We start from the raw sequence: 15,190 nt of genomic DNA on the forward strand, positions 1-15,190 counted from the left end.
GGCTATCTTTATAGCAGGTGTAAAAACAAATTTACTTGGACCACTTTGTAACCATGAAAGAGCCCACAATACTTATTGCAAGGAGAGGGTGATAAATAATTATGATGTTCTGGTGAAATTCCAACTCAGTTTGATTTGTATAGTATGGTTTCAATAGGGATGACCCTGCCTCAGGCAGGAGGTTGGACTAGTGACTAGATGATCTATAGAGGTTCCTTCCAGCACTACTTCTCGATGATTTCTACGAACTAATACTAATAATTATTAGTATTGTAGTGTAATTAGAGGCCCTTAAGGTACATAAAGGGCCACTGTGCTAAGCACTATGCTCAAGTAATGAAATGAGAATCCTAGCTTGCAATCTGAGGATATAACAAAGGACAGAAAGAACAAGCCAAGAGAAAAAAATATTATTCATTTAATAAGTAACCACCATACATCATCTGCCCATCAATTAAATGTTTTGTAGCCTGCCATATGTGGAGAACATATAGCCACATATCTTATGTCATTAGAACGAAACACTATCCACTACTTACCTCAATGCCTTCAAGAAATTAATGCCCAGAGAAAGGAGAACTTATTCAAATACAGTTCACGTGAGAGGAAAGTGATGCTTGTGGCAAAGGGAATCACTTCCCTGCTAAACAACTCACTGACATAGACTGAATCTACCCAAGATGCTGATGGGCCTCTTAAAAACCTGTTTGTTCAAACTGTTCTTAAATCAGCTTGGCTGTAAACCAGCCCTACCAACACTATACTTTAAAGTGTTGTTGTAAGTCTAAATCAGGAAATAAAAGTTTAATCACAAACACATTTAGCTGCTCAGTACAGCTTCTGTCCTGGGTTATGTTGATCAAATTGAAAAAAAAACAACTCTGGCATCACAGATGGACTTGAAGACCTTGACAAAAAAAATTAAAACCCTGATTTTTACCTCAGCATCAACTTGGCTGCCAGCATTACGGGCACAATTTTCTCACCACTAGTTCAGAAGTCAAATAGTTGATATTCTACGTGAGTGTGACTGGGGACCACAGTTTGACTTGGGAGTCAGTTTTGAAGAGGTAAAGTCTTACTAAAGCCTGGTTCCAAATGTAAAAACTAATACTGCCTCATGTGCATCAAATCAATACAAAATTTCATTTGTAAATTTAATCCACATAAAAATACTTACTTCAAAATTACACATCTGGTACCAGCAGGAGGTGCTGTCCAGAAAACTTGAATGCGTGTCCTCCTTCTTGGAGTACTCTCAGTAACAGCGACAGGACAATTACTCATGAACTGTGTTTCTTCTTCATCTATAATCTAAAAAAAAATATATAAGATTTCTTATATAGACAATACCTCCAGAACATTTTATTTTACCGTCTCATATAAATAGAAAATTCTATTTAAATGCATCTTTTTAGATTACCAGTCTTTTTTGCAAGTTGAGGTGTCACAGTCTGTTAACATACTAAGAAAATAAAGAACTAAAAGAAAAGTTGAAGTTCTAGGTTAAGTGAAGTTGCGTCTTTCTGAATATGGCTGAACATGTAAGGTTGGGTTGACTTTTTTAATTACAGCTTCACATAAATGTTTACAGAGATAACAATAAAATATGAAACACTTCCAGTATTTATCAACGGGAAATGGAACGTAGTATATAACATACTTCTCATTTTAATCAAACTTTCAAGTACATCTATTTTTTTATGTTCTACAGAAGCAGTGGGTACATCCACACATGCAGGCACCATGGGGCTGCAGGTCCAAGGGGGAGGATGCCGTCACAGGTGGCAGCCCTCACTGCCAAATTGCTATAGTGGGTAGAGGGTGCAGGAGCCACTCTAGGTTTGGGCTGCTTCAGCAATTCAGTTGGCACAAGGGGTAGTGTCCCCAGATACCAACTGGTTGGACTCAGCTCAACTCCTGAGAGCAAGTAACCATGAGCATCTCACCAGGACAGCTTTTTATACAGCTGGGGTAGGGCATTGACATATCAGTGCTGCTCAGTGCCCCACATCCTGGTAAGCAAAGGGGGCAGAGGCAGCTCTGATTTTTCTAAGACAAAAAAAACAAATGTAAATGCCAAAGTGTATAGATATTTACAATTCATTTTATTATGATGATAGAGGCACCGGTAGGCTTCCAAACTGCTTTAAAATTGTAAATATAATCAATAAAACATTACCCAACTGATCTCTCTTGATATAGTGGCATTCCATTTTAATTGTGGAAGAACACAGATTTTGGGTATTTTAATGAGAGAATTTGGGGAGGGGGGGTGTTAATGAGGGAATTTTCAATTTTTATACATGGAACACCAGGATCTCTGCTAGTGAAACAAGCAGTGGATCCTGGGCAGAGGAGCCTGGGCAGGAGACCCAGCTGGAGGGCAGATGAGGTGGTTGACTTCCTGGTCATTTGGAGACAGGAGGACACACATCAACAGTTCAATGCAGGCCACTGCAAGGAGCACATCTTCTGGGCAAAAGCTGCCCAGATGGCAGAGTGGGGACACCAGAAGACATGACAGCAGTGCTGCCTGAAAGCCAGCTCTGCAGCCACAGCCCACTAGCATCTGGCTCAGAAGTGCTGGCAGCTCTGCTGCTGTACTTGTACCACAGCCCAGGTGGCCACGTGGTCCAGGTCTGGGTCTGGCAGGTGCGCATCCATGGGGCTGCAGGTCCAAGGAGGCAGATGCTGCCACAGGTGGCAGCAGCCCCCACTGCCAAACTGCTGTAGTGGGTACAGGGGCCACTCTAGGTTAGGGCTGCTTCAGCAGTCCAGCTGCTACAAGGTCTAGCGTCCCCAGATACCAAGTGGCTGGGCCTCAGAAGTGCCCCCCCACCTCTTCCCCCACCCAAACACCACGAATCTCACACACTGCATGCCTAGCCACCAGACTGGGCAAGACAGGACCTACTGGTGGGAGCCATGACTGCAGGCGCAACTGCCACACTGCAGTCCTGCCCCATGACTAAGCCAGTAGTGGGACATGGAGCCCCAGCAGACATGGGCTCCTGGTCCCAGTAGCCACCAGGCCAGCTCTAGCTGTCACCTAGGGTCCCGACACAGCATGCAGAAGCCACATGCCCTTGGCCAGGCCAGGTACTGCCTCCATGTGCCCCACACACCATCGGGCTGGGCTGGCTTCATGGAAGCAGGAGCTGGCCTGGCCTAAGGCTGCACAGCATCTGGATGCAGTGCCAGGACCCCAGGTGACAGCAAGAACCAGCCTGGTTCTACCAGAGGGTGCGCCAGCACCCCAGGCAAACAGGCCAGCAGCCTGTGGCAAATGCACCTGCCGGGGGTCTCAACCAGGAGCGGGCATAAGTGCCCTGACAGCTGCAGCTGGGGGAGGAAGAACTATGCACCATGTAGGGGAACCCACCCATCCCAAGCAGTCCCCCCACCCCCATACAGTCCCTCCTCCCACAGTCCTATCCATCCTCACACACACAGTCCCCCCACTCCCAAGTCCCCCCTGACTCCCACGTCCTTCCTTACCTGGGACAGAGCCTGTGTCAATCCATTGCTGCAGTCTCGCCCTGCTCCTATTTGCTCCAGTACACTAGGGCAACAGGGGCATGAGGCAGCCATAGAGATGCTCTGGCCAGGTGCCAAAGCACCCCTTTGGAGGGCCCAGCTTCTGGTTGCCTCTGGTCATGCTCCAGGAGCACACCCTGTGATGCTTGTTTCCTGCATGTTTTTGTTTTTATACTGGGATTTCCCAGTACCAAATTTAGAGCCCACACTGCAAATATGTAGTGTGGAGAACACTTTTTTGCTCTTAGTGTGCCTCTTGCAGCATCTGAAAATGCTTTCAGGTGCTGCAACAAACATGCGCTTACTCGTCTGAATGTGGCCAGTAAGGCTAAAATCTTATTCCCATTCATAAAACAGTTTCATAGCATATCTCCATATGTGAGACAATTTGCATACGTTCTTTCTTTGTGTAGTTGCCAATCAGTTCACAAATGGAAAGAGAATAAAAATTATGAAATTGTTACCATGAATACTTGAACCAATAGCTGTATTAAACTGATGAACAGTGTAGACTAAATTAGAGTCTGTGGCCATATCTACACATGGTGTGGACATTTGGTTGCCTAGAGACAACTACCAGTGGTGCACCTTGCACTGCTGCTAGTTGTCCCTGAGGAATGCCCATGCCACATGCCCTCTGGCACATGGCAAGTTACCCTGTGGGGGGTAGGGGAGGCTGGAGCACTGGACTGGCCCCAGCAGCCTTACCTGGGGTCCTGGGGCCAGTCCAGTGCTCCAGGACCCTCCCTCCTGGAGCTACAAAGGCAATGATTCTGCTGCATGGAGCCTGGGCAGCAGCCACAGCTATGACCGGCTTTTATTTCCTCCAGCATGCTGAGGCAGCGTGCTGGACCAGCTGGGACATGCAGCAGGCATAGAGATGCACCGGCCAGGTGTTAAAGCATCTCATTGGAGGACCCAGCCTCCAGTTGTTTTGGGGCACATTCCAAGAACATGCCCTGTGCCGCTTTTTTCTGACGCGTTTTCTTTTGATACCGGGATTTCCCGGTATCAAACTTACAGTCAACACTGCAAACATTTTTCATTTGTGGTGTACCTCCTGCAACATCTCAGACTGCTATGAGATGCCACAGGCAAGTGCTCATTCATTTGGATGCGGACTGTGAGACTATGGTTTTGGCTCAAAGATGCCTGCACAAATACAATTCTCTTCACCATTTGTGGCTGTGTCTACACATGATGCTGACTGCGTAGACGTTACTATACAGTCATTTAATACTTTATAAACATGCCAACAAATGTCTTTTTGGGACACTACTGCACAATAGCCTAATACTACTGTGCAGGAATGTCGTATCACAGTTTTTGCTATGTGACACTACAGGTTTTAATTTTAGACTTGGGTTTGAATAAATGCAAAAACCTCAAAGAGGACAGAGGTGAAACTGGGAAAGTCTGTTTTTGTTTGGAAACACAAAATGCTATAATTTAATATTTTCACTTCAAAATCATAAAATGACTGACATTAACTTGAGGAAGCACTGACTGCCTCCAAACTGGAACCAGTTTTAGTTACTGAGATGTAATGTTAGCCTTTTGGTAAACTTTTTTGATTTCAAGTTTATAAGACTCAAAACTTCAGTGGTTTTAGCTCTTGTTATTTTTTTTTACTCATTAGAAATAAAGCAACGATATTGAACAAAAAACAGAAAAGCACTGTTATGGATTAGACATTCATTTGTTTAATATAGGTAACTCTCTCACTGAAGCATGACTATTTCAATTACTTATGCATTAGGTTTATATATTACCTATAAATTTTGCTAGGCTAGTCAGATACATGTCTCACCAATTTGAATTAACATGAAGTATGCAAGTCTTTAAAATTAATTCACTCATATCATATACCATACAAGTTTATGGTATTTTTCATCGTTAATTTATAACAACTTTATCATAACAATTTTGCTGTGTAAATGTTTTTTATTCCTCAACTGAACAGGTACAATATTTAAATGACCAAATAACATTTATTCATTTGCTAGTTATTCCTCAAGACCTCTAAGTCTGAATAGTCTGGGTTTTTGCCGAAATTCCAGGTATAAAAAAAAAAAAAAAAAAAAAAAAAAGAAGAAGCAGAAATCCATATGCCCTGAAACAGAAAATAATAGAAGCTGCTTTACAGTTTGGCATTGAGGAAGTAAATTTAAACAAGTGTTGTTTCTTTAACTATCTATGATTGATGGTCTTTCCTTCTGTAACATCATAATATTGCTGGGTTTATAAATCACCATGGAGTGTAGAATGTCACGTTCTAGAAGACCAGACCTATTTAGCCAAGCAGGCAATGTATTACCTCAGCTTCTTAGAACCATAACTTGAGACAAAACCCTTAGGCAAAACTAATCCAACCCTCTGTTTTTCCTACTTTTATTTCCTTTGCTTCTTCAATGCCCTGGGAAATAAAAACCACCCTATACATAATAGTGAAACAAGCTGAAAAATAAGAAAAGCTTAATGTTTACTCAGAAGAGCTGGTGTTAGGTAACAGTGGAGAAAAGCATGACACTATTAGCTGATATTGTGTACAGTATTATCCTTAGCATTATGAAAAGCGTAACAATTCTGGTTCTAACCTAGCCCAAGTTATATACCATCACACATTCTTCATTCAATCAAAACTCCCACTGAAATAAACTACTTGAGAATTCAAATGCAAGTCGGAGTATCATAACCTGGCCCGGAGTTATGCAACACACATTTCTGAGAGGTAGGCCCATAAATATTATTATCTTGAATTTGCAGATAGGAAAAGTAAGACAAACAACTGCACAGTTATTACTGCATAGTCATTTAGCATTTGTATAAACAAGCCGAACAGCTTCTGGTGACGCTGACTGTTCAGCAGCTTGTTACTACTGTGCAACAGCGTCGCATCTCGCTTCCTGCCACACAGTGCTACTGTGCAGCAGTAATGAGCTACTGTGTAGTCAGCATCTTGTGTACATGAGCCCACAGAGTGAAAGAATTGTGATATGGACCCATGTGTCTTGACCACTCAATAACTTGTAAAACCCCATTTCTGGTTATTTGGGGAACACCTACATTTTTTCTTTAAAAATAAAATTAAAACAAGAAATGTCCTTCTCGTTTCCTCTCAAAACCCATTTTTATCTCTTAAACCAAAATATAAATATTTTTTTTTCAATGAAGGAAACTGTACGTAAGGACTTCTCACCTTCCTTCTATCCCTACAACCACTAAACTCTCCCACCATTTCCCTCTTTTCCTCTCCTATTGATTGAGTATTGCGTTCATGAAAGCTTGTGCTCTATTATTTAGTCCATAAAATGCGTATCTACTAGGGCTGTGCAAAGCTTCGGTAGCCAATTTGGTTCAGAGGAGATTCACCCCTATTTGGCAGCCAAATCTCTGAATCCAAATTGAATCAGGAGACCCATTAATCTCTCCAAATCAAATTGGAAACCTCCAAATTGATTCAGAGAGATTCGAAGATTTGGCCATAGACCGTACAAGCAGGCACTAGGTAGTACTGGAAGGAGCAGCTGGGGGAGCAGCCAGACGAGCCCTGGCTTGAGCCAGCAGCCCCAGGAGAAGATGTGGCTCATCTGGCTTCTTCTCCAGCTGCCCCCCACCAGGGTGAGGCAGGAAGTGCTGGCAGGCCCAGGAGAAGCTGCGGGGGCTGGAGAAAATGATTGGGGAACTGGGGAATCAAACTGAGAACTGGTGGGAAGCCCCTCTTCATTCCTCCAGGCCTCAATCATTCCCCTTTGCTCCCTAACCCTTCCCCGTCAGCCCCCATGGCTTCTCCCGGGGCTGTCAGCACTGCCTGCCTCGCCCCAGCAGGAGGGCAGGCAGGAGAACAGCCAGAAAAGCCGCGGCTTCTCCCAGGGCTGCCAGCTCAAGCTGGGGCTCATCCAGCTGCTTCCGCTGGCACTGCCTGACTGTACAGTCTACGGTCAAATAAGATTCAGCACTGAATATCTTCAGATTCGGATTCAACCGAATTGAATTGAGATAGTGATTTGAATCGCCAAATTGAATCGCTGTTCCATTGAATCCAAATCCGAAGCGAATACTTTCTGCTTCGCATAGGCCTAGTATCTACCTGGTCTTCTGCCTGACTGGAGACTAACTTGGCTAACTAGATCCCTCAGCCACCATTCTCCCAACAAAGGAAATAAAGAGAAAAAAGGATGATAAATCAGAAATAGGGAGACAACAAGAGTTTGAAGAGTGATAAGTAGGCATGAGGAAAAGAGAAAAGGGTATTTTTAGAAGAAGCAAAGAAGCACAGGGAATGCATTAACCCTCAGATAAGGTTCCTTGGGTGAATCTGATATCTTTTATTAGACCAACCCAAATGGTTGGAGAATAGTTATTAAGCAAGCTTTTGGGTTCAAAAACCCTTCGTCAAGCTAAGGAAGTTTCAGCAGTTGATGTGTGCTCTTCCTGGATGGAATGAAAAGTAAAGAAGCCAGCGGCTGGACTGGTATGCATACAAGACAGGTAGCCAGTGAAAACGTAGATTGAGGAGTCAATGGGTGAGAGATAGGCAGGGGGGGAGGGGGGGGAAAGAGAGAGAGAGAAGGGGGATGAAAGTGGAGAGATACCTGGGGAGTCAGATGTCAGGCAGGTTATAATGCGTCATAAATCCAATGTCTATATTTAGTCCATGATTTTTAGTATCCAGGAGGTTGATGAAGTGGAGTTCATAGGCTTGTCTCTGGGAAGTGTTTTGTAAGTTTCCTTTGAGGATCAGGACTGAGAGATTGGAGAGAGAGTGGCCCTCCTGTGAGAAATGTGCCCCCACAGGTAATTGGGTATTCCTGTCTTTGATAGATTTCCAGTGTGCATTCATTCTGGTGCGCAGTTGTTGTTTAGTCTCTCCTATGTATTTTCCATCAGGACATTTGGTGCATTGGATGAGGTATATTACATTTCTGGAGGTGCAGCTGTAAGATCCAGGAATGCTGATGGCTCTGTTGTAGGGTGTAGTAATAGCGGGGGTGGTGGAGATGTGATGGCAGGTTTTGCATTTCTTGTCATGGATTTTAAGAACCAAAAGAAGGTTCAAAGAGACAGTCCCACCAATATCAGATATTCTTATGTTGTGAGTATTTAAATTTTAAAAGCAAATACAATAACAAAATACAAAAAAGATATATATGGCTAAACAGCACAGATAAGGTATATCAAAAAAATTAGTATAATTTTAAAATTTTTCTCAAGGCATAACAATCTTATCAATATTTGAAAGCAGTCTAATCTTAAAATGTCTAAACCTTAAACTCTTTAAAAGCCTTTAACAGGTGGTTAATCCATTAGGGCAGTAGTCACCAACCGGTCAATCGGGATCAACCTGTCAATCCTGGAGACTCCTGCAGTCTTTCCTGGGCACACCCCCACTCCCCACAGCCCAGCAGGTCAGTCAGTGGGGGAAGGGAAAGGGTGGGGGCCAGATTGAAGTCCCCACAGTGAGGGACAGAGTGTGACAGAGGCCCGTAAGGCGAGTGGGGCCCCGGCTGGGTGTGTGGTGGAAGGACCAAGCCCAGGCAGCCCATCCAGGGGCAATGAGGGAGGGAGCTCCTGCCACTGTGTACACCCCGGCAGAGGCTCCAGCGGGCATGTGCCTCCCCATCTGTACATGTCAGAGATAGCTGCCTCTGCAGGCTGGGTTTTGTGCCCTGAACTCTGCTGCAGCCCACCTGGGAGGGCCTGATGCCAAGTGCATCTGCCATGCATAGATCAGGGGGGCACGTGCCTGCCCCCAAACGTGGGGCAGTGCAGCTACGAGGTAGAGAGTGGGGCAGGGGCAAGCCCTGCACAGCTGGGGTGGGGTGGGGGACAGAGCTACAAGCTGCAAATCCAGGGGGTACAGGGAGGGCGAGGCATGTAGCCTGGGAGGGCACGGGGGGGGGCACTCGCCCCTGGATCTGCATGTGAGGCAGAGCAGGCTGCACACTGGGGCTGGGGTGGCGCCGCACTGTTCCTGACAGGGGTATTTGGTCATGCTATGCTTGGGCCAGGTGATGGCAGCACTGGGAGCAGGACTGTGGCAGGGGCTGCAGCCACCCCAAAATTCACTGTAACCCCCCCCCCCCCAACCCTGCTCCCAGTACCACCACCACCTAGTCCAAGAGCAGTGCAACCAAACACCCCTGCCAGGAAGAGCACGGTGACACCCTGCATGCAGATCTGGAGGTACATGCCTCCTGTGCCCTCATGGGGTGCGTGCCCTACCTCCCCACACTCTCCAGGTAAGCCACTCACAGCTCTGTCCCCCACCCTGCCCCAGCTGTGCAGGGTCTGCCCCTGCCCCACTCACTGCCATTGGGGGGGGATGACAGATCAAGGCCCCCAGCAGTGATGGAGGGAGTGGGGCTGGGGCCTCAATCTTCCCTGCCCCCTCCCCAGCCCTTTCCCTTCCCACCTACCCAACCCAGGGGTGGGTGGTAGATCTTGGCTTCCTTTTAAATTCCAAAGGTGATCTCCAACTTAAAAAGGCTGGAGACCACTGCATTAGGGAAAGAACCTCCTTACCTAGGTTTCAGATCAAATTTTAAAGGAGATCTTATCTTAGTTAATCTTAGCTGTTGTCTGGCTAGGCAGAAGCTCTGCAGAGAAGGACTTGGGGGTTACAGTGGACAATAAGCTGAATATAAGCCAACAGTGTGCCCTTGTTACGAAAAAGGCTAGTGGCATTATGGGCTGCATTAATAGAAGTGCTGCCAGCAGAACAGGGGAAGTGATTATTCTCGTCTATTCAGCACTGGTGAGGGCACATCTGGAGGACTGTGTTCAGTTTTGGATCCCCCACTACAGAAAGGATATGGACAAATTGGAGGGAGTCCAGGTAAGGGCAACAAAAATAGTGAGGGGGCTAGGGCACCTGACTTATAAGGAGAGGCTAAGGAAACTGGGCTGATTTAGACTCGAAAAGAGAAGACTGAGAGGGGATTTAAGAGAAGCCTTCAACTACCTGAAGCAGGGTTTGAAAGAGGATGGAGCTAGACTGTTCTCAGTGGTGGCAGATGACAGAACAAAGATCAATGGTCTTAAGTTGCAGCAAGGGAAGTTTAGGTTAGATATTAAGAAGAACTCTCTCATAAGAAGGTTAGCAAAACACTGGAACAGGTTACCCAGAGAGGTGGTGGAATCTCCATCCTTGGAGGTTTTTAAGATCCGGCCAGATAAAGCCTTGGCTGGAATGATCTAGTTGGGGATGGTCCTGCTTTGAGGAGGGGGTTGGATAAAATAACCTCCTGAGGTCCCTTCCAACCCTAATTTTCTATGATTCTTATCTTAGGCTCATCTGTAGATGGACTGAGAACCATATTTTAAGGCTGAATAGCAAAGATTCTGAGATAAGCCACAGTATAAAAATCTGGGTTTAGCTAAAATATCAAAAAGCTGATGAAATAATGTTAGACAAGAAACAGTTCCCAATGGGTGCTGCTATAAATAATATTCATATGCCTGTGTACTTTAAGCAACCTTAGCAAGACCTCCAACCTAGTTTTTTTTTCCACCCCCATTCCATCTTTCTTGAATTTTCTAAAATGGCTCACACCTTGTGATGCCAAAGCTTTACTTGGACCCTTCTTCTCTTGCCTCAACTTTGGTCAAGCAAATGCAAGCAAATTCTATACCATATCATCATCAAGCAACTTAATGCCTACTAAAAGTCTACAGGCAGGTGTTTTGTTGCACGATGTCTGAGGATGAAGGAAGAAAAGAATCAGGACATTTGAAGGGAAAGCAAGGAAGGGAGACAGAGCGCGCATATACACATCACCTGATGGTGACATAGCAATGCACTACGTTACCGCATGATGCACTACAGTGAGATAGCAATTGTGTGGGTCTACAGGCAATTGCCAGCTATGTCACTGTAGCAGCATGCTCCCCAGATATAGAGCACTGCTACAGCGACACAGCAAGAAAATCTAAGCATGCGCTGTGCTTTAGTACTTCCAAAAGGAAGTACTAAAGCACAGCACTATTGCAACATTGCCATACGGTGACATGTAGACTCTCCTAGAGAGAAGGAATGTCTAAGTAGGTCTTCATAGACAGTTATCCTGGACTCTTACTTGGGTTCTAGCCTAACCTCTTAAAATAGACGCACACAAAAATCTCTAAATCTAGTTTGGGATTGCTTTAAGCTCAGTCTAGCTGGCTCACCTGGAAATATAGGTTAACATGTGGACTCCAGTTTATATTAGACTGGAACCCACCAACTTTATAGTGAGGACAGAGGCTAAGACACTCTAACACCATTAATCCTCTGGTGACCTTCTCCTGTTCATCATAGGAGGACAGACAAGTGTGCTCACAAACAACTGGAAAGAAAACCTAGATCACCTCCAACATATATGGATTAGGCTAGAAAAAGTGACTCAGTAACATAGGGGCTTTGTTGTGTATATGCTGACACCTCACCTCAAATCACCCCAATTAAATATGCAGTGAAGACAAATCTTAAAAGAGTCTGAGACAGTGTCTGGCAAAAGGCAGAAGGGGGATACTTGGGGCAGGAAAGAGGGAGACAGCTCTGCGAGGGAAATTTTTGACACAGAATATGGACAAATAAGGAGGACTATGGAAGGAATGAAATAGCAATCTCTCCTCCTTGCTGCAAGTCAGGAAGAGTTGTCTCCCAACACTTCCTGAGAACCCTAAAACATATTTTTGATAAGTATCTTAACTAATGCAAGCTTATTAACCAAGGTTCTAAAATTTAAAGTTTTTTTTTATGTTATCCAAAAACATGTCACTACATGTTCTTCAATTCTGTCACTGGTCTCTATTTTGCTTTCACTCATTTTGCAGCACTTAATAGCAAAACTTTTTTTGATTTATGGTAGAACCAAGCAAAACTATATGAGAAGTGTTAGTTTTTCTCAACTTTCAGTAATACTAGCAAAAATGACAAGATATGCAACTGTCATCAGTCAGCTGTCATGTTTTCTGCTAAGATAATTCATCTTAACTGGAGAACATGGACGAGGAAACTGCATTATCTTTCACAAAAGAACAATGGAACAGAGATCAATGCTGGAAACTTTCTACATCTTTAAAGCTACATCTTTGAACCAAGATTAATTAATTAAGTAGCTTTTCAATTTATTCTTCAGAAATACAGACATATATAAGAATTGTGTTAAAATGCAAAGCTGCTTCTCAGACTGTTCTTAAAAAGGATGAAGTTTCTGAAAAACTGTAAACGCTGTAGATAACAGTAGTTCCATCTTCTCTAAGCTTGCTGCAAACCACCATTTCAGATTCAAATAGTTACTGCAGCATGGTGACTTTGTATCTTTAAAGAAAATAAAAACATCAAAGAATAGCCTCAACCCAAAATGTGTGTGATGAAATAATTACAGGGGAGTGTAAATACTTTAAGACCCACCGGATGAGAGTTAGTTAGAAATTAGGGGCGAGTCTTTTTCCTGTATTACTGATCCCAAATCCAGGTTAGTTTATGTACAAAAAACATATTTACTAGGTTCTGCTCATTGGCAGCCTACATGAAACAAACTGGTGTTCTCTGTTCAGTTTCTACAAGCATTCACACTCCAGAAGTCAGAACTACTACAGGGTGTGGACATACATAACAAATGAACTGTTCCAAAATGTAGAAACCAGTTCATAATTATTACAGGACTGGTAGACAGATGACATGGACACACATAACACTTAGCACGTTTAAACCAGTCTTCAGACCTGAAAACTGACAAACATGCCAACCAGTTAAGCAAATTTAAAGCCACCTGGAATATGTACCTGGTGGGGGGAAAAAATCAAATACTCTTTTGACCTAGTTCACTATGTATTGATTTAGCACCATGTGGCCAGCAAGCATTCAATGACACTGGTCTGGGCAGTCCTCCAGTCGTTCCACACTGCATCACCCCTCTCCCCCACCACTGCTACAGCTGGCTGCTCTAGGCACAGACGGAAGTGACTTTGAGTAATTTAGCCCCTGAAAGTGCTCTACAACCATGTCATAACACACATGCACAGCTGCAGAGTGCATTTAAAATGGCCAATCATGCAAAAAATGAATCCTAGTTAAATCAGGTATTACATTAAGGCACTCACAAGCAGAGTGCTTTAGGGAACTTGTGTTACCTCCAGGGTTCATTTTTTGTGTGGGGGTAGAGCTGGGTTGGTGTCCAATCCTGCCCCCTAAGCTGGCAGGGGGAAGGAGGGGGAGCTCCAGGCTGCTGAATGGCCAGACCTGAAAGGGAGGGGGCAGGGCTGGGGAGATACCCCTCCCCCCTCAGCTTCAGCCATTCAGCAGCTGGGAGCTGCCTTCCCGACCCCTCTCCCTGCCTCACTGACAGCCCCGGAGCTGGGGGGGCAGCGGGGCTGAGGAAAGGCAGTTTGGCAACCTCCTGGGACGCTCCTAGGGGTGCCTGCTGGCTTGGGCCACTGCAACCTGACTCCAGCCCCCCTTCCCCCCAACCCAACAGATAAATGTCCATGTAAAGTGCTTTGAGTTAGAGCAGTGCCTCAGCATCTGTCTGCACCCTCTGATATGCTGCCAGAACTCAACTACCACTGTACAGGCAGGATAGAATGGGGAGGCAAGGCGGGGGTGTTGTGCTCTACATCAAAGAGCAATACACGTCCTCAACAAGCAGGATGGGGTCAGAGGATGAGCAGACTGAAGTGCTCTGGGTTAGAATACAAGGAGGTCAGGAGGAAAGGGACTTAACGGTGGGTGTCTACTACAGACCACCCAACCAGGGGGAGGAGCTGGACAGGGAATTCTCGGGTCAGCTCACAGAGGCAGTTAAGTCAAGGGACGCGGTCATCATGTGTGACCTAAACTACCCAGACATCTGCTTGGAGGAGCAGTCAGCTAGGTCTGACCGCTCACATAGGTTCCTAGCCAAGATACAGAACCTCCATCTAACCCAGGAGGTGCACGGTTTCATCAGGGGGAATGCCTTGCTGGACCTGGTCCTGGCCACAGGCGACGACCTGGTGAGGGGACTGTGGGTTCTCGACTACCTGGGCGATAGCGATCATCACCTGCAGGAATTCACCATCTAGTGCAGGGTGTCCAAGGCCTGCAACAAGGCAGCAGCCCTGGACATCAGGAGGGCCGATTTCAATGAGTTAAGGAGATTAGTCAGGGAGGCACTGAGGTCCTGGAGGGGAGGGGAGTTGGTACTCCAATATGAGTGGTCATTCCTTAAGGAGACAATCCTCCGAGCCCAAAAGGTGACAGTCCCAACACAAGTCAAAGGGGTAAGAGTGCTCAAAAGCCCCCATGGCTCAAAGGCATTCAGGATTGTCTGAAAGCTAAAAAGGAGGCATACACCCAATGGAAGGGAGGGGCCATGACCAAGGAGGATTATACCTCCATTGCTCAAGACTGTAGGGGGCTGTTAGGAAGGCTAAGGCGGACACAGAACTGGGACTAGTGACCCAGATCAAAGACAACAAGAAGTCCTTTTTTAAATACAGAGGGAGCAAAAAGAAGGCACCAGGTAATGTGGGGCCCCTTCAGGACACGCTTCGCAATCTGGTGGTTGCACCAGATGAAAAAGCTGACCTCCTTAACAAATTCTTTGCCTCCATATTTCTGAGCAGGGATCAGGACATCCCCCACACCGGGATCCCGGACAAACTCAGGAGAGGCACAGCCAGG

The 15,190-nt window shown here is 45.4% G+C and overlaps 1 protein-coding gene across 1 annotated transcript in view; it reads right to left on the reverse strand.

Annotated features, from left to right (window-relative positions):
* SPON1 (spondin 1) overlaps nt 1-15,190 on the reverse strand; it is a 378,147-nt gene that overhangs the window by 316,428 nt on the left and 46,529 nt on the right. The window contains exon 3 of the mRNA XM_014602347.3: nt 1,181-1,314. Within this exon, the coding sequence (XP_014457833.1) occupies nt 1,181-1,314 (134 nt within the window). The remainder of the gene's footprint in view (nt 1-1,180; nt 1,315-15,190) is intronic.

This window comes from Alligator mississippiensis, chromosome 2 (genome assembly GCF_030867095.1).
Source record: "Alligator mississippiensis isolate rAllMis1 chromosome 2, rAllMis1, whole genome shotgun sequence".
Classification (NCBI taxonomy): domain Eukaryota; kingdom Metazoa; phylum Chordata; order Crocodylia; family Alligatoridae; genus Alligator; species Alligator mississippiensis.